Source organism: Micropterus salmoides, unplaced genomic scaffold, assembly GCF_014851395.1.
Source record: "Micropterus salmoides isolate LMB-PRFRI ecotype aquatic unplaced genomic scaffold, ASM1485139v1 Ms_hic_scaffold_20, whole genome shotgun sequence".
NCBI classification, from domain to species: domain Eukaryota; kingdom Metazoa; phylum Chordata; class Actinopteri; order Centrarchiformes; family Centrarchidae; genus Micropterus; species Micropterus salmoides.
Window position 1 is genome coordinate 18,989,685 of NW_024041151.1, and position 18,359 is coordinate 19,008,043.

The 18,359-nt window shown below is 39.0% G+C and overlaps 3 protein-coding genes across 6 annotated transcripts; all 3 read left to right on the forward strand.

Annotated features, from left to right (window-relative positions):
* Positions 1–138: 138 nt before the first annotated feature.
* Positions 139–4,612, forward strand: ptgdsa (prostaglandin D2 synthase a). The gene is made up of 7 exons (XM_038733657.1): positions 139–359; positions 2,018–2,157; positions 2,276–2,352; positions 3,655–3,765; positions 3,887–3,988; positions 4,094–4,125; positions 4,223–4,612. Exons 1-6 carry the CDS (start codon positions 264–266, stop codon positions 4,123–4,125), a joined length of 558 nt encoding a protein of 185 aa, XP_038589585.1. The 5' UTR covers positions 139–263; the 3' UTR covers positions 4,223–4,612.
* Positions 4,613–5,184: 572 nt separating this feature from the next.
* Positions 5,185–7,323, forward strand: LOC119914373 (protein AMBP-like). 4 transcript variants are annotated; one of them, XM_038733653.1, is made up of 7 exons: positions 5,185–5,383; positions 5,581–5,726; positions 5,815–5,891; positions 6,084–6,203; positions 6,258–6,377; positions 6,550–6,629; positions 6,961–7,323. In XM_038733653.1, the coding sequence occupies exons 1-7, from the start codon at positions 5,264–5,266 to the stop codon at positions 7,039–7,041; spliced, it is 744 nt and encodes a 247-aa protein (XP_038589581.1). In that variant the 5' UTR covers positions 5,185–5,263; the 3' UTR covers positions 7,042–7,323. The 4 variants fall into 4 exon arrangements, with proteins under 4 accessions (XP_038589581.1, XP_038589582.1, XP_038589583.1 ...); XM_038733654.1 differs by having other exon boundaries at positions 5,195–5,383; positions 6,276–6,377; XM_038733655.1 differs by having other exon boundaries at positions 5,196–5,383; positions 6,577–6,629.
* A 793-nt stretch (positions 7,324–8,116) lies between these two features.
* LOC119914372 (protein AMBP-like) lies at positions 8,117–14,231 on the forward strand. Its single transcript, XM_038733651.1, has 10 exons — positions 8,117–8,344; positions 9,756–9,898; positions 10,940–11,016; positions 11,134–11,250; positions 11,732–11,833; positions 12,100–12,152; positions 12,760–12,844; positions 13,004–13,171; positions 13,637–13,810; positions 14,091–14,231. The coding sequence occupies exons 1-10, from the start codon at positions 8,225–8,227 to the stop codon at positions 14,114–14,116; spliced, it is 1,065 nt and encodes a 354-aa protein (XP_038589579.1). The 5' UTR covers positions 8,117–8,224; the 3' UTR covers positions 14,117–14,231.
* Positions 14,232–18,359: the final 4,128 nt, after the last annotated feature.

Consider the following 18,359-nt stretch of genomic DNA (forward strand, 5'->3'; position numbering starts at 1 on the left):
ACCTATGGGAAGTGAAGTCTGAGTCAGGGTTGTTTTGGAGCCACACATCTTCAACACTTGGCCACTGTTCCATGATCCCTAGCCCAGTGATTGGCTGACAAATAGGTGGGTGGATCAGGAGAAAAAAACAAACATTGCCAGAGGCTTTGCCACTCCGTGTCCGCATCTGTTGGCTGCCTCCAGTTCGCTTTAGGCTCGGGCCAGATAACCCTCTCTCCACCTTTCAGTCCATCCACCTCGCCGCTTCCTTTCTCCACGCAGCCATGAGGACCACTGTGGTTGCTGTTGTCATGGTGATGTCTTGCGTGATGATGGCGTACGCTGACGTGAAGCCGCAGAGAGATTTCAACCTGCAGAGAGTAAGATACATGTTTACTATGTTTGTTTTTAAGAATGAATGTATCTGAATCAGTTCGATATGTTAAGTGAAGGAGGTTCTGCTTCAATTATTTGTTGTAACACCAGAGGTGTGTGTGTGTGTGTGTGTGTGTGTGTTTTAAATGTCTACGTAAGAGTGAGAGTGTGTTTTGTGGAGATAGAGTGAGAACATGTCCATATGACTCGCTGCCCTGTTAGACAGCATTTTTATCCGTTTCAAACACAGCCACAGTCTCACACCGTAAAAGCGTGCGCGTGTGTGTGCATAGACATAAATCTGTTTACACAGTCACACTGTGGGGACTCGCCATCCTTATGGGGACAAAATGCAAGTCCCCATAATTTACACCATTACATTTCAGTGTGAAGACTTACTTTAAGATTATGGTAAGTGTAGGTGAAGGGTTAAGGTTAGGGTAAGTCAGTCCTAATGTGATGGAAACATGCCTGTGTGTATGTCTGTGTGTAGTCAAAGTTTGAGAACAGCTACTCAGTAGTTCACAAAACAAACAGCTGTGGGTTTAATTCTTGCCTCAGCACAAATTGTTATGATTAATACATTTGCGAAGCCTTGTTGCTGGTTTCCTCACACACAAGAGGTTAAGAGGGGTCAGTTTAACATTTCCCATCATGAGAAATGTCTCTAAAAAGGAGCATCTTCATTTGTTCCCTGTGGCTTATTTGACAGCTGACTGGATTTATCCCAGAAGCATTTTAAAGATCCCTATGGTGGGATTATTTCATATTTAGCAGAAGATCAGATACGTTTGGGTTAATGCAAAATAAATAAAACCCTAAACTATCGCTATGATTTCCTCTTATGATTTTTTTTTTTTCCTCCTTCCAATACACATGTCTATTCTTTACCCACAAAGCCTAAAGAAGGTCAATGAAAATGCAGCAGCAGTTTTCCCACTTACATAAAACTTGATGAGCATGCAGGCTCGTGTCATGTGAAAGTCAGAACATGCACACTGCCTCCATCCAGTCAGTGTTTTTAATGATCTATGTACAGATATGAGGAAATGTTGTGGTCTATGTTTTTCTTATAAACAACAAATCTCATATGAATGACCAAAACCACCAATGATTTGTTTAAAAGCCTTATTCCTTTGTGTCACGAGCCTCCATTTTGGTCCAGAAACAATTAAACACACAAAGGTGAGCTACACAGTTGCAGTGGGTAACATGTTCCTTCATTACTATAAACATGGGCACTGTATTTTATTTCAAGTAAATGCCACATACGCCTTACTGCTTCCATAAATACCCACTATCTTGCCAAATCTGCAACTGAAAATAGTCCCCAGGCGCTATTTACTCATGACTGATTAACCTTAGATAAAAACAACAGTGTCCCGCGGTGTTAGGAAATGACTGCACCTTTTTTTATGAAACACTCTATACGTGACCTGTCTTTAAAGATTTATGTCCATTGGGCTTGGGGCTGAGAGCCACAGACAAGGTGGGGAAGTCAGAAAGCACTGAGAGTTGGTTTTGGTTTTTACCTGGGATGTGTTGACAGTGAGGAAAGTTTATAATATTTCCAGCTTTATTCTTTAAAATGTACAAACCAGTGATTTTTTTTTTATGTTTGACATGAAAATTTAATTTTGTGAGCCTATGTGTGTGTGTTTAGTTTGCAGGGAAATGGTACCGCGTGGGCCTGGCCTATGACTCTCCATCTTTTGCCCCATTCAGAGAGAAAGTGAAGGCCTCCATGGGCATGGTCACACCACTGCCAAACGGCAATGTCAACCTCACAATGTGGGACGCCACGTGAGTCTGTGTGTGTGTGGGGCAAATACAGTACAGTACATGTAAATGACAGAAGTGCTTGTAAAAGAAGACAGGGATGTATGGAGTGAAGATAAAGACACATTGTGTTGTGCTTCAGACCTGTAGGTTGTCAGATTATGGGGTACCAATATGAGAAGACCGCCGTACCTGGACAGTTCACCTATTTCAGCACACGTAAGTCTATACTTCCTTCTCATCACCTTCCCAAGAGAGAAGAGAGATGGTGTTTAGTAAGCTCTTTGTCTGGCACTCTCTGGGTGCCCACAGCAGTAGAACAAAATTAAAGTCCGGTTCTGCAACAGTACGAGCAAACAACATCAACAATGTCCAGACTGGACATGTGACAAATATTTCAGTCAGGATGTTCACATCAAGGCTTTTAACCATTTTTTCCAGAAAAATGCATTTTAGTTTGCGTCTCTGCTTATTTGAAGCAGTTAAACTTGACTGTTCTTGATCGTGGCAGAGCCAGACATACACAACATTTAATGAATATGAACATGTGTTAAAAACACAAAGGAGGGGCTGGGAAGGTGAAGGGAGTTAAATTTCTGAAAGCCACAGCGAGGATGCAGAGCTCAGCGTTGTTGTAAGCAGACTGAATGAGCGTCCGATGTTTATACGGACTGTCAACTGTGAGAGACAGGTGGTCCTGGGCATACATGATTAGAGGGTGTGTGGAACATGTGACCATAAAATGACGTGCCTGCCTGAGGTTCCACAAGACTCCATTCATGAGCACTCTAAAAATGTATGCATTTACTTGCAAGATTTTTAAATGAATGCAAAGCAGAAATATGTTATTTTTGGCTTGTGCCTCTTTTCTACACACATCAAACCAAGCATGTTTTTATAGTGTTAATTTTGTTTTTGTTTTTCATGATGCACTTGTGTGTATGCTTGTATGTTTTTTTATTAATGTTTGTTCTGACTTAACAAAAATGTTGTTACAAATAGCATGTATTATAGTTGTTTATATTTGTGTGTATCTAACATTGTAGACTACTATTGACACCATGTATTTGTGCTGTAATAATAATAATGTATTTGAAATGCATCTTAATTTTCACACCGCATGTCTTACTTACTTATATTTGTTCATGTTTTATTCTCTCTTTTTTCTTTACTGTTGTCATTTTGTAGAGCATATGCAGTGTGTAATGTAAATATTTATTGCATGCATGTTTAAGATATTTTGATTTATAAACAGTATGTTTTTAATATGGTTGCCTACATACGCCAGTGGTATACTACACACAGTTTTATCCATCTCATAGAGGCCCTCTTTGTTTGAAATGTCTTTTAATTTCTGTATAAACATTTAATCTTAAATCACAAAAGTCAGATCAGGTCATCCTTTCTGTAGGTTCCTTTGTAGATCTGACTAATTGTTCTAAGGAGAGCTTTACAATGTCACTCATATTTAACAATGAATGCCAAGGAGTCTTTGTCCCTCACTTCTGTGTTTTCTTTCAGGCCATAACATGGTGAAGGACATCACAGTGGTGGACACAAACTACACTGAATACGCTCTGGTTCTCAAATACAAGGCTTTTAACAGAGAGTACACACAGGTGGCGCTTTACGGTGAGACGCACACACATACGCATATACTGTATTTGTGATTACATTACATTTAAACATGTGAGCTGCAGAATAAGTACTGTGTTGTCTGTCTTTATATGTGTGTGTCTGTACTTGTTTGCAGGTCGCTCTCAAACAGTCAGAGGTGAAATAATTAATAAGTTTAAAGCCTTTGCCTTGTCCCAGGGTTTCCCCAGAGAGTCTATTGTGACTCCACCTCCAGCAGGTAAAGTACGGGGAACACACACACATATCTACACATGTACACATACATAATGGGGAGAATTTATTGACCCTGAAGTTTCCTAATTCTTGTCTATATGTTTAACAGGAAATTGCCCACCATCAGGATCTGGACATTAGGTGAGTCTTTTTTTTATTTTTAGAAATGTGAATACCAGGGGAGTTACTTCTGTCCAACAAATCTTCAGTATAAATTAGTTTCTGGTACTTTCTTTAGGTTCCCTGATGCACATGAGATAAGAGTGGCAGCGTATACGGTTGTGCTGCTCCAGCTCTGGATTCTCCGCTCCTCTCGTTTTCCCTGCATTTACTATGAAGTACTACAAAGAACTCTCTTTTTGCAAACGTCATGATTCTGGCTACAGTGATGATATTATCAGCAAATATTGCTAATGAAATGTATACATCATCGTCTTGTACTTGCTTTTTCTTTCTAATATTTTCTACCTACTATGTTTATTGTTATGCACCAAAATACCAAAGTAAATTCCTTGTATGTGTAAACCTACATGGCAATACAGCTGATTCTGAGTCATGCAGTGTTTTACATTATTTTCATAGTTCTGTTATGCTTACATAGTAATAAATAAACAATATTAACTATTAAGACTGTTGAAATGATTTCTCTCCCTCCCCACAAATTACCAAACAAAACCTTTACAGAAATAAGCTTCTCATTGTTGTAGCTGTTTTATGCCTAACATCAAATAGATAATTAAAATAACTTCTTGAATATAATCAATTGGGGTGTTTCACAGTGTTGACATGGAGTTAAATAAACAATATTAACCTCCAGGGTGTGTGTGTGTGTGTGTGTGTGTGTGTGTGTGTGTGTGTGTGTGTGTGTGTGTGTGTGTGTGTGTGTGTGTGTGTGTGTCTAGTGTAGTTCACATATGAACTCCAGAGGGTAGATACTACACATCTGCTGTTTCACAGCTCTCTGATGTGCCACCTAGTGCTAGCTAATGCCAAAGCTACCTATGTAACCAAATATAATTGCACATTTGGTCCCCTACTACTTTTCACATGTTACATTCTGACATGTATTGATTGGTTGTTTGTTTTAGCTTCAAACTCTGAAGTCCAGTTGCTGATTATATGGACCAACAAAACACACAATCAAATTGACACTTTAGCGCGTACACACACACACAAATCAGAACTTTGCTCTTTTACTTTTGAGTAGTGTTGTTCGTAGGGGGAAATTACAAAACCTAAATAAACAGTGTGTCAGTTTGTCCTCAGAGAGGCTGACAGGATGCAGAGAGCATTGAGTCTGGTGTCTCTCCTGGTCCTGGGGTCGGCTTGGACCCTGCAGGCAGCCCATGTGCTCACAGAACCTCTTATCCTCACACAGGAGAACTTCGATCTGGGCCGGGTGAGTGGATGAAATACAGGTTTTTGTTATTTTATTTATGTGTGTATATATATATAGATATATAACAAACATTATATAACAAAATTTCCCCCTTTCCCTGCATCTTTCAGTCATGATGGTAATGTGATGGAGGTTTCTTGCCATAATATGATTTTTGATTTTTTGCTGTGCAGTAAATCGTTGTGTGTCCCTTGCAGTTTATGGGAAAGTGGTATGAGGTAGCAGTGGTTTCTACTTGTCCTCACTACATGCAGAGAAAGCGGGGAAACCCCATCATTGCTGCACTGGAGCTGCAACATGTTCCATGTGAGGACAACTTCACAATGATGGGCACTAGTTTCAGGTCAGACTTACATGCATTAGTTCAAAATATGTTACATTCAGTTTAAGCTGTGCTGTGTTTACATTTATGTGCGCGCGCCTGCTTGTAGGAATGGCTCATGTAAGCAGATGTCCACAGTTCATGGTCTGACCACCACTCCAGGACGATTCTACCACCATGTTGCAAGTATGTTGCTCTAGCTTCCTTCCTCTCCACATCCTTTTTTATCTAACTGTACATTCTGTCCCAACCTTTCACGCCACAATAGCAAGGTTTTAGTCACGTTAAACTAAAAAGCAGCAGGTTTGGTACATCTTCCACTAATATGTGTTTACAAATCTGTCATGCAGTGTACTGTGAAAACTTTCCTTTCTGCAGGGTTCGGAGCAGATGTTGATTCCTTTGTGGTTCATTCCAACTATGATGAGTATGCAATGATGCTTCTGCTGAGCACAGAGAAACCATCAGGAAATAAAACCACCACAGTCAAGCTTTATAGTGAGTGACACTTTTTGACTCCATCAATACATCAGTTTATTGTACTTTTTGTAGTTATTCTGTCTTCTTCAGGTCGAAATATGAATGTGAGGGCTGCTGTGCTGGACGACTTCAAAACACTGGTCAGACAACATGGATTAAGTGACGACACTATCATCATGAATCAGAACAAAGGTACAAACACGCAAGCACATTCAGGAAAAGCACAGGTGTGATTAATTACAAAAGAGATGGTGAAATAGTTTCCATTTTGGTGTTCCAGTGAGCCTGCGTTCTCAAAAAGCATGAAAGTTACATTTAGTTTTTAAGATGATTTACATTTTTTTATGGTTTTATATGTTGTCAGAACCCCCCCATCTTACTTTCTCCCCAGGTGAGTGTGTTCCAGGTGAGCAGGGGACAAAGCCCATCACTACTCAGCCTCAGGTATGTGCTTCACACTGCGATGTGCTGACATAACATTTGCATACTAAAACCACAGATCTGTATTTGTATGAAGATAGATCAGTCACATGATGTGGGAACCTCGTGTGTCTATCATTTAGACTTTGGCTCCCAAGAAGTCAAAAAGAAACGTGGTGCCACCCTGTACAAGAGGAGCATTAGATTACATTATATTAACACTGATCAGTGTTTAGTTTGCATTTATAATATATCTTTGGTATCCACTCATTATACACTGAGTTGGACTCCCACAGATCAGATTGTATATCTGTACAATTTTAGCATATTAATAAATGTTATTTTGCTGTTACAGGGTGGGAGACCATGTGGAACACTTGAAAAGGACGATCGTCACACAAACACTTACCAGACTAAAATATTTTCACACTGTTGAGTGTGAAAACACATTTTCGACAGTGGATAAATAATGATTTTCCCCTGTGTAGAATCAATAAAGTCTTATCTCTTATCTTATGGTAAAATAATCACTGTTTAGTTAGTACTGACTTCCTATGGATATGGTACACACTGTATAAATACTATACTGTATGTTAATTTAGCACTATTTTTATTATGGTATTTTCATTTATGTGAAAAGGCTTGGTATGTCAAAAGTAAGTTGTAATGGAGGCGCTTTGCAAATAAAATTATTCAGTGTTAATCTGAGTGCATTTGACCTTTCAGAGTACTCGTTATTTAAACATATAATAAACTAAAGACAAAAAAGAAAGAAAGAAATGTGGAGTCTTAAGGAGTTGACTTGATAAAACTCCCACCATCTAACCATTAAGGAATACATAGCTATTCATTATTACTTTATTGCTTATCAGGGGATCCGTTTCAAGTTTTTCAATTTCAAGTTCATCTCCCCCTTATGATTAAATAAATAGTTTTGAGCAATATGTATTATGATTATGATTATTATTATGATTATTATTATAGTGAAGCTATGTTTTATATAATCAGGGAGGGAACTAAGCATTGAGTCCTTCTAATGCGAAATGGATGCTATATATGAAAGCAATGGCTGAGACCTCAGATAGAAATGCATGGTGAGTCTTGATATACTTTACATTCAGTGCTATCTAAATGCTTATTTAAATGTAAGGTATGTGCCTCTAGTGGTTAAACGTATGGATGCTGAAGATTTGCGAATATAGTCTCATCCAACAGAAGACACCAGATTTGTAAAATCAGAGGTGCTCAGACGTTCAGAGCATTACTACTCTTTCAACAGATACACAATATAGGATAAAATCTCATGAAGCTGTTGGTCGTTCGTCTCTCAGATCATGACATGTATTGATTTGTTGATGTTGCCAAAACTCTGAAGTCCAGTGGTCAGCTGCCCAGGCAATTCAGAGCACAAATCAGGACACAGAGAAGCAGAACTTTGCTCTTTCACTTGTTTGTTTTTCACTTGTGTGCTGTGGGAGTGAGCATAATGCCGGGGCTATTGCACACAAAACACAGGTCAATGCCCTGTCCCGCTTTGAAGAGTTGAGAGGTCTTTTCCTGGGATTCACTGTCTCAGACTTCAGTCCTCCCAGAGACTGGTGGACAGACAGGCAGATAGGATGCAGAAAGCAGTGATTCTGGTTTCCTTGCTGGTCCTGGGTTGGACCTGGACCCTCCAGGGGCTCCCTGTACTCCCAGATCCTCTCTACTCCACGCAGGAGAACTTTGATCTGGCCCAGGTGAATGAGTTCTGCAGTCTTGCATGTTATTTCTCCTCGTTTATGTATAATATTCTGTTGTTTTAAATTTATACACTCAGTATGAAAAGGTAAAAGCCAGAGGTGCAGAAATGCACTTCATATGTTAATGACAAAAAAAATACATATATTGAATATAGGATAAAGCCTCTTACGAGGGCATCACTTTGTGTTGAATAGTGGTGGGGACATAGGGGCTCAGATTAGGGGTGTGAAGAGACATCACGATATGTAATGTTAGGTTCACGAGACAAAAAGATCCTTAAAAAGTGTTTTAAAGATAGCCTCAATGCTGAGATATACGAGTGGAAGGTCTGGGGGGGACCTCCCCCAGGAAATTTTGATATTTAAACGCTTCATTTCCTGCACCAATTTATGGAGGAAATGTTTTTATTTATGTAAAAGAAAACACAAAATTCTGGTGGCTGGTGACATTTCAAAATATGTAAATAAAACAGAATATACTGCAGTACAGCTTTCAGTCACTCTGTGTTGCTTTCAGATCTGTTTCTCCTGTAGATCAACTTTTCTCATGTAATATCAGCCCTGCTGAGGCAACACGTATGAAGGCATCATTTAGTCTTCACTCCTCTTTTGTCATGTTCAAAGGGAGAGAACTGAATACTTGGCCAAAAAGAAACTGTGTCAAGAAGTTATTAAAGTTACTGATTGGTGCATTTATGTTTTTGGATCATTTTATAATCCGTAGCTTGTTTTTTTTTAGCTTAGGCATTTTCATTTGTTATTTAACTGCAATTATGTATATATGTATATTATGTATATATATATATAATAATTATGTTTTAAAAGAGTGGTGGGCACAAAATCAGCCATTTCAAAAAGTGGTGGGGACATGTCCCCAGCATCCCCAGTGTAAATGACACCTAGGGCACCTTAGGATGTTCACGCATTAAATGTTAAAAATGTTAAGGGAGCTTGAGGTTAGTAATACACGAAAAGACAAGTACATTAAATACACATTAGTAAGTTTAACACTGTCTGGGTGAAGTAAGATTTTGTGCCACAGCAATGGCAAGATGCTTTTTAATTGTGAAATATATTCTAGTGAGCTCTTAAAAGGCCTTGATGTCAACAAATATGGTATTAAAAGATTCAAAATCTTGGAATATTTTGACTGATATTGTTGCTCTAATCTAATCTAACAATACCTCAAGATGGTTTCCATTAGGAAGACTATAATGAACCATATGCATTACTGATAGTAGCAGTCCTGAACAAATTATTTTTACAATATTTAAATTTTTCATTATGGACTGAAAAGGTATGTTGTTAGCCTGGCATACTGAAACAACAGTAATATGTACTTCTATTATAGGTTTTGTGTGTATTAATGTTAGTAAAATGTAAATATTATGGGATCTCTTTGTGACAGTTTCTAGGAACATGGTATGACGTTGCCGTGGCAAGTACATGTCGCCATATTCAAAGTCACAGGGGAGATGCAGCCATCGGTAAACTGATACTGCAGAGAGGCACCACTGAAGGCAAACTCAAGATGACTCGAACTGTACTCAGGTTTGTAAGAAGTGCATGCATCATATTTTGACACACAAACACACCAAAGCACAAATATCTATCAAAATACATCTTTATAAAAGTTATAAATACTTTCTCATCAATTATAAATATTTATTCAGTTACTAAGATATCGGGAGGGGGGGCATGAATATTTAATCAACAAACTTCTGCAATACACTTTTTTTCAGTTGTTTACATAGTTAACACTGGGACCTGAGACCCAGTGACCACAGCCTGTAATTGATGTACTAACACCCTGAACCAATTCTGCTAAAATACAAGCACATTCCTGCTTTACACGCAGCTTGGAGTTTTACAATAAATCCACATTCAAAACACTACACACATTCCTCTATGCAGATAGACGTAAGCATAAAATGTTCGCTGCTATTCTGCTATATATTTTAGTCTGATTACTCCAGAAATGCAGGATTCTGTTTTGAATGTGTTTTTAACAGTTGTGCACAAAGTGTGTTGTGCTGCAGATATACAGTGTTTTGCAGGTGGTGAAGTAGTAATGGGAAAAGAGTTCATGGATTTTGGAGAAAGTGGTCATTGAATGCATTTTGTGTGAAAGCAATGAACAACGATTTACAGTTTGGCCCACATACACTTCTGTTTAGCTGACTGTGTGAAGAGTTTTGACAATGTGATTTCAGTTTTGACCAGTGCAGGTTAGCAACTGAAAAAAAACTGTAACGCAAAATATAACGAACTAATAAATTATGAACGAATGTTATAGATAAAGCTACCTGACAGTGTATACATTGTTTAGAATGAGCTCCACCTTTAACAGCTGCAACGTTAGCGCTTAAACATGAATACATTACTATTTATAATCCACCCACGTAATACCTGCACTGTTGGTACTTTAAGTATATTTTAAGTATTTTTACTCAGGTATAAAGGTATTGCTACTTTCACTTAACTAAAACCCAATCAAATTAAGTGCCTGCTGCAGTACATGTGAACACACAGATACAACCTGTCACACATGGTTTGTTCCACTACTACGTAATTTCTTCTGTGTACGTGCAGACATGGAACATGTAAGGAGATGTCTGGGGACTATGAGCTGACCACCACACCAGGACGATTCTCCTACCATATTGCAAGTACGTCTCTCTTTCTCTTTTTATCTCCCTCTGTATAATCTTACAGTGACACAGCTCTCTTTTCAGTTTATGTCGTCCATGAATGTTTTATTATCTCTCTCCCTGTCCTTTCCACAGGGTGGAGGGCAGACGTGGATGCCTATGTGGTTCACACGAACTACAACGAGTATGCGATAGTGATTATGAGCAAACAGAAATCACAAGGGGAGAAGAGCACCTCACTTAAGCTTTACAGTGAGTAAACACTTTCTATAGATGCACTGGAACAGTATCCAATTTATTCAGATTTTTATTTATTGTCATATTTTGCTCGTTGAAAGAGCAAAACATTGGTTGAGTGATGTTTTCTATGTGAGTTTTGAGCTTCATTTCAGATTTTCAGATTCTGTTGAATAAACCAAAAAAGTAAACATAACAACCATATTTTGTTTGTTTCAGTAGCCTGTGTAATTAAAAAAATCTGCTTTTTAGTTGAACTTTGATATTATATTAAATTTATTTAATTCAAGTAGTAGGATTTCCCCCCACGTTTATGTTACGATAGACCATCGTATTGGTCACGGATTCATTTAAATCAAACTGAATAAATAATTTTTTATGAAGTGCCAAGTGATCATGAGGTGAGTCTGAACACCTCATTATACCTCAAACCCTACATACTATGTTTAGGTTTTAGTTTACATCTGTTTGGTCTAAATGACTCTGTCCTCTTCAGGTCGAACTATGACCGTGAGAGCCACTGTGCTGGACGACTTCAAAACACTGGTCAGACAACAGGGAATGAGTGATGACACTATTATCATTAAGCAAAACAAAGGTACAACACAGAGACGCAGATTACCGCTTATTGCACTAACCTTTAAATGTGAAAAATTAAGGCCATATGTAAATGAGCAATGAAGGTACATGGAGAGAGAGAGATCACTCTTCACGAAACAGTTCAGTTCTTTATTTTCCTGCAAGAGGAAATTCTTCAAATATAAAACATAAACACAATACAAATGCAATAAGACACTTGAATACATCAATTATTTAGCTATAAAATGAATGGCTGTCTTTATGCTTCATTTAATCTCTTTGCAGGTGACTGTGTTCCTGGGCAGGTGGTAGAGCCGTCAGCTCAACCTGAGCCTCAGGTGCTCAGAATACATTTAATAATTCTAAGATGAAGGAAAAAGTCTCTTCAATACAATATTAGCATATTTTATTCTTATTGTCGAGTGATTTAAATCCACTCTGCTTTAACTCAAAGGAATATCTCATAAATCCCTTGGTAGCAGTAGTAGCAGCAGTGCATTTATATAAGGATGCCTCAAATAACATTCAGTACTTCCAATATTTTGCTCACTGTAAAAATTGAGAAAATTAAATGATTTCCTGGGAACATAAAATCTGCCTTTTTAAATGTACAAAAACAATCTAGACAAACCTCTGCTGTGCTCGCAGTAGAAGAGTGAAATAATGTAACAGCAGAACGGTGTAAATGTGGTGGAAGAAGTATTATGTTTAAGCATAATATTAAAACAAAAAATAGAGACTATGGATTTTTCTCAAGTAAAACTACATATGCATTAGCACCAGCATGTACACACTGTACATGTAATAAGTTAAAGTAATCATTATTTTTAAAAAGTGTAAAATTATTAATGCTTTAATGTGGACAGTACATTTAATGTTGTTTGTAATATTTGGGGTTCAGCTGACTTTGTGTTTCTAACTGAGTCTGAATGTGGCTGTGTACAGCGGGTGAGGAGAAGTGTGTTGCCTACGTTGGCTTCTGCAGACGTGGAGGGTTCTGGTGATGATTCACCTCTTTTCAATGGAAGCGGTAAGTGATCAGCTTACTCCTTTTAACAACGACACTTAGATATTACTGTACAGCATTCACTTTCATGAATGTGTGTTGAATGGAAGAATAAGAGATCCTAAATCTGGTGTTGCAACTGCAATCTATCCTGACTTGTACTATCTCTTTCTCTTGTCGCAGTGGCCTGTAAAGCAGCACCAGATACAGGACCATGTTTTGGGCTGATCCAGCGTTACTTCTACAACTCCTCCTCAATGAGCTGCGAACTCTTCAAGTATGGAGGGTGTTTGGGCAACCAGAACAACTTTGAAAATGAGAGAGAGTGTCTGCAGAGATGTCGCACAGAAGGTGAGGAACACAACATCTGCAGATGGGATAATTATACAGGCAACATCAATATTTTTGCCCATTGCCAGTTCATTCTGTGTTAGTCCAATATTTTGTTTTGTTTCCATAATTTCTTCCAAATTGTGAATGGCCGCTTCGCCATGTACTACTAACTGCTGTTTGGGTTAGTAGTACTCCAAATATTTCAAAACACATTCAGCAACTACATCTTTTTACCAACCAGCAAAAGTTGCTGGTGCAGCAACAGGGATATGAACCCCCACTGGCTTCCCACAATCAAATACTGTTGATTGTGTTCAACAGGTTCCCTGTCAAGCCTGAAGAAGGGTATTGAGTTTCCCATGTGTATACCAGAATTAAGTAATATTGCCTGTTATGATGCTCAGTTGTGAGATGTGAAACATTTTAAAATAAAACCCTGCAAATACATGAAAATATCAACCCTCCTCTGTTGTGTCTTCCCAGCTGTGTGCCGTCTGCCAATGGCAGCGGAACCCTGCACAGGCCAGCCACCCATCTGGGCGTTTGACTCCAGCGTCGGTCTGTGTGTGCCCTACAAACAGGGCTTCTGTCAGGCCAATGCCAACAAGTTCTACAGCAAGGCTGAGTGTGAGGAGTACTGCGGTGTGGTGAATGATGGTGAGATACTAAAGGAGATAAAGATAAAGAACTGCAGAAACGCTAACAGAAGGCAAACATAAACACAGACACATCTAGATGACCCAGTCAAAAGCAAACCCACGGCCTCACCTGTTAAAGACAGAGAATTCTGCACACCGACATATACCGATACCTAATAAACACCACAAGGAAAACTGCCTGTATAGCTTGTGTCTATTCATGCAAATGCAACACAAAAAAAACACCAAATTGCCACCCACATTATAAAAACATTAAATGCATTTTTGCTTTTTGACAGATGGAGAGCTCCTGAAAGCAAATTGAGCGACATGAGGAAACGTCGCTGCTCATCTGAACTCATACAGAGATGCAACATGAAAGAAAATATGTCAAGTTATATTCCAACACCAATAAAACAAGTTACGCTGTTTGTCCAGTGTTTCCGGTGTTGTTACTGTTATTATTATTCTTGTTTCTTATTGTATTCTTATTCTTGTTATTGTTATTGATTCCCATTAGTTTCTGCTGATGCAGTTGGGTCCGTGTACGTTCTGATAGTTTGTTTTTTCGTTTGAACCAATAAAACGAATAAACGAGAAAAACACCTTTTTTTCGTTTGTCGTTTTAAAGCAAAAACGAAGAAACGGAAAAAAAGAGCCGTTCTCCCGTTTTTGGTTTCTAAATCCAAAAACGACTAAACCAAATTCAAATAATGGTCCGATTTTGTTTTTTTTAAATCCCTATTTTCATTTCTCCGTTTGAAGATAGACGTTAAGAAAATAAAGACCGGTGAGCCAGGTGACCCGGAAGTCAGAGTACAGATATTAAAATAAAAGCCAAGCTTGTAGAACGGTCAGATCTGTAACATTATGCAGCACTAACATTATACCAGGGTGATGTTTGATGAAAATAAATAAATAAAATAAACCTGGACCGAGAGAAATACGTTAGCAACAGTGGCTGCTTACATGAACTATAATATTGTGTTTTTATTCACAGCAAGAGTCACGTTTTTTGAACACATTGTTTGGTGCAGTACAGTTGGTAGGCTAATATAGGTTAACCTAAGAAATGATTGTGTATGCAAAGTTGTTACTGTCAGCGCTATATTTTTTATATTAAATAAATATTTAATGTGGTTTCCACTGTAATGAACCAAGCTGTTTCCCCTTTCTACCAGCAGGTGGCAGTATTTAAAAGGAAGGCCTGTCCTGTGTCTATTAAACGTTTTGAAACCAGATTACTGATATAGATGGATTTATTGTTGTTCATTTCATTTGGTTTGTGATATTTATGTTTTATTTGCAGCCTAGTTATCATCTTCATCATTCACCCTCAGCCCAAAGTTAAACCTGCATGCCCTTCTGTTCTAACCTGGTTCTAACACTGTTGTCAGCTTCTCAGCAGCTCTGACATCAAACTCACCTCAGAAATGTCCTGTGTGTCATGCAAGTGAAGAGAATCCATACAAGTTTTTCCATACAACATTTATCTTATGAGGTTCTCAATAGCAGCAGGCCTGTAGAAAGTCCAAGAACATAATGAAATTATAAAAGAAAAGGCTGCCAATGCTGAGAATTTCTTCTCAGGACGTCAGTCAGGTGTGTGAGGCCATATTTAAAATGTTCTGGCTGATATTGTACAACAGTATGCTTAAATCTTTTCATTTCAAGCAAAAAACTATTAAAGAGCGCAACAACCATGGCATGTGGCTTTCTTAATTATTCTTAATTTCTAATAGTGTCCCTCAAAGTGTTGACCACAGACTCCACACCTGTTATTGAAGTCTGACCACCCAGTGTTCACCTGATCAACAATTAGGGCCACAGTGCTGACTTTGTAGGTGCGGGCATACTGTACTTGCTGAGGCTCAGGAGGTCTTCTGGCTGGCAGCTTTTCTGCACAGTTAGCTTCAACTTTTAAAGGTTTTCCTCATCTAGGCCTATGTGTTTTTTTAATAATATATACATAAATGCCAATTTGTGTTTACTCATAGGGGGAGGAGCTGCTCTCATAAAACATAGGAGGGAAAGACTGCTTGTTCAGGTCAAAGTTCAACTAAAAAGCCAAAGTAGTCTTTTTTTGAATTTTAACTTTTGTTTGTATTTGTTAGCATACAGTTGTACAATATCAGCCAGAACATTTAAATGTGGCCTCAGAGGCCTGACTGACGTCCTGAGAAGACATTCTGTTTTTAGTAATGTAATTATGTTTTTGGACTTTCTTTTGAGGACCTCCTAAAATGTTCTTACCTCATGGCTTCACAGTCAATGTTCTGCAGCCATATTGTACATTCAATGCCTTTGAATGGTAAACATATTAAAATAAAAGCCAAGCTTGTAGAACGGCCAGATCCGTAACATTATGCAGCACTAACGAAAAAAAGATGTTTTTCTCGTTTATTCGTTATTGGTTCAAACGAAAAAACAAAACGTACACGGACCGGGTCGCTTCCTGGCATCCATATATACACTGAAATGACACAATAATCTGGGGGCTGGAGCCAATCCATCTAACGTTAGCTTGCTTCTTGCTTCAGCTACGACCTACGAGAGGTTTACTCTGTCTGTCGTTCGTTATGAAAAGATGAATGAGCGTTTGTTTACTTGCCAAACTTATGGTGGTCGATTAACGTAATTATTTACGTCCCGCTGCCTGCCATCACGATAATTATTGCCGTTGGCTGGAAAGAGGTTACAGGTTTATTGTTGATCATGTAGCCTTACAGTTTTATTTACTTATAACGTTACACTGGTTTGAGAGTCTAGTGGATTGTTGACTTAAAGTAGTTTAAGCGGTCATTGATTGCATTGCACATTATGGTTGTGCACCTGCACCTCATCAGCCACCTCGTCAGCCTGCCACACCTGCCAGTAGTCCACCTCTGTGTTCAGGCTGTCATGTTTCTTGTTTTCCCACATTTTCCCTGTGCTTAGTCTCCGTTATCTCTAACCCAGTCTCTCCGTCTGTTTCCCTCCCAGGTTCACTCACCCTTGTCCTCCGTTCGGTCGGCTGGGCTCGTCCTCTGGACCTCTCCTCTTCGGGCTTCCCCCACGGCGTCCTCCCAGTTCTCCCTTGCGTCCTCCCTTCCTCGGCCCCAGTGTTCCCTGGTTCCCGTCCCGTCGGTTTCCCTGTGCCAGTGTTTCCCCGGCATCCTTATCTCCCTCCGCTCCAGTCCCTCAACCCCCTTTTTCCCTAAATAAACCTCCTTCGCTCAGAGTGCTGCGTTTGGGTCCTCTCTGTCCCCACACACCACACCACCCTTGTAACAAACTGTATTGCACAGGTTGTACTCTGTAAGTTAAAAACAGGTTACAGCTTTATTGTCGACTATGTAACTTTTAACAGTTTTATTTAGTTGTAACTTACACTGGGTTTAAGAGTCTGGGGAGTGTGTTGACTTACAGTAGTTTATAAGCTGTCAATAATTGTAGACGCATTGTACATTGGGCTACATGGTTGTGCTCGAAGTTAAAAACAGGTTACAGGTTTATTGTTGATTATGCAATGTCAGTTTTATTTAGTCAACGTTACAGTAGGTTTAAGAGTCTGGGGAGTGTGTTGACTTACAGTATTTAATAAACTGTCAATAATTGCATTGCACATTACACGGTTGTGCTCTGTAAATGAAAAACAGGTTACAGTTACAGAATTCCTTATAGCAATGCAGTTTTATTAGCAACCTGGATTGAACGCAGCAGGTGATACAGCATTCGTAATAACCACAAGAGACTTGAGATTTGACTTGGAATCTTGCTCAAAGACTTGTGAGCATCTCTGCCAATCCCAGGTGGCATTGGGCGAGAGGCGGGTTACACCCTGAACAGGTCGCCAGTCAATTGCAGGGCACACAGACCCGAACAGTCACACACATTCATACATAAGGGCAATTTTTGGAGTCAACAATTAATCTAGCCTGCATGTCTTTGGATGGTGGGAGGAAGCCGGAGCACCTGGAGAGAACCCACGCAGACACAGGGTGAACATTCAAACTCCACACAGAAAGGCCTGGGACGACCAAGGGCCAAACCCCAGACCTTCTTGCTGTGAGGCGACAGGGCTAACCACTGCACCACTGTGCCGCCATTGCTCAGTCTTGTATGTAAATTGAAACTGTTTAAAGTTTGTTTATCGTTAGAAGAAATGTGCTGAATTTGAAAGTTATAAAATGACCCACAGCTTGTTGTATCTTTTCATTTTGATATTGTGCAATGAGTCTTAATAAAAAAAATCTATATGACTGCTCATATTCCTTACTGTACATGACAGTTTAATTGAGAAAAGACATTGATTATCTACAAATCTTCTTATCTTCTTATTATCTTCTCCATAACAATGAACAGTACTCTGTGTATCAACAGTGTCAGTTCACATTAACCTGACACACTTCTGAAGTCATTGAACATACAAAGTGATATTTTTATGAGCTCTGGCATCATAGACTGAGCCTGGGTAAGCAAGAAATATGTCTAGAAACTGATTCTGGTGGTCACACACTGCGTGCATCTAAACAGAATCAAACAATTTCCAATTGAAACAGAACTGAGCGTCTGTTCTTGGGGGCTTG

What these genes read in the sequence shown, in the direction of transcription:
- ptgdsa (XM_038733657.1), top strand. Translation starts at nt 264, where the DNA reads ATGAGGACCACTGTGGTTGCTGTTGTCATGGTGATGTCTTGCGTGATG. An exon ending in GAGATTTCAACCTGCAGAGA is followed by an intron (nt 360 to 2,017) that starts GTAAGATACATG and finishes GTGTGTGTTTAG; the next exon opens with TTTGCAGGGAAATGGTACCG. An exon ending in CTCACAATGTGGGACGCCAC is followed by an intron (nt 2,158 to 2,275) that starts GTGAGTCTGTGT and finishes GTTGTGCTTCAG; the next exon opens with ACCTGTAGGTTGTCAGATTA.
- LOC119914373 (XM_038733653.1), top strand. Translation starts at nt 5,264, where the DNA reads ATGCAGAGAGCATTGAGTCTGGTGTCTCTCCTGGTCCTGGGGTCGGCT. An exon ending in ATGATGGGCACTAGTTTCAG is followed by an intron (nt 5,727 to 5,814) that starts GTCAGACTTACA and finishes GCCTGCTTGTAG; the next exon opens with GAATGGCTCATGTAAGCAGA. An exon ending in CATCATGAATCAGAACAAAG is followed by an intron (nt 6,378 to 6,549) that starts GTACAAACACGC and finishes ATATGTTGTCAG; the next exon opens with AACCCCCCCATCTTACTTTC.
- LOC119914372 (XM_038733651.1), top strand. Translation starts at nt 8,225, where the DNA reads ATGCAGAAAGCAGTGATTCTGGTTTCCTTGCTGGTCCTGGGTTGGACC. An exon ending in AGAACTTTGATCTGGCCCAG is followed by an intron (nt 8,345 to 9,755) that starts GTGAATGAGTTC and finishes TCTTTGTGACAG; the next exon opens with TTTCTAGGAACATGGTATGA. An exon ending in ACCTCTTTTCAATGGAAGCG is followed by an intron (nt 12,845 to 13,003) that starts GTAAGTGATCAG and finishes CTCTTGTCGCAG; the next exon opens with TGGCCTGTAAAGCAGCACCA.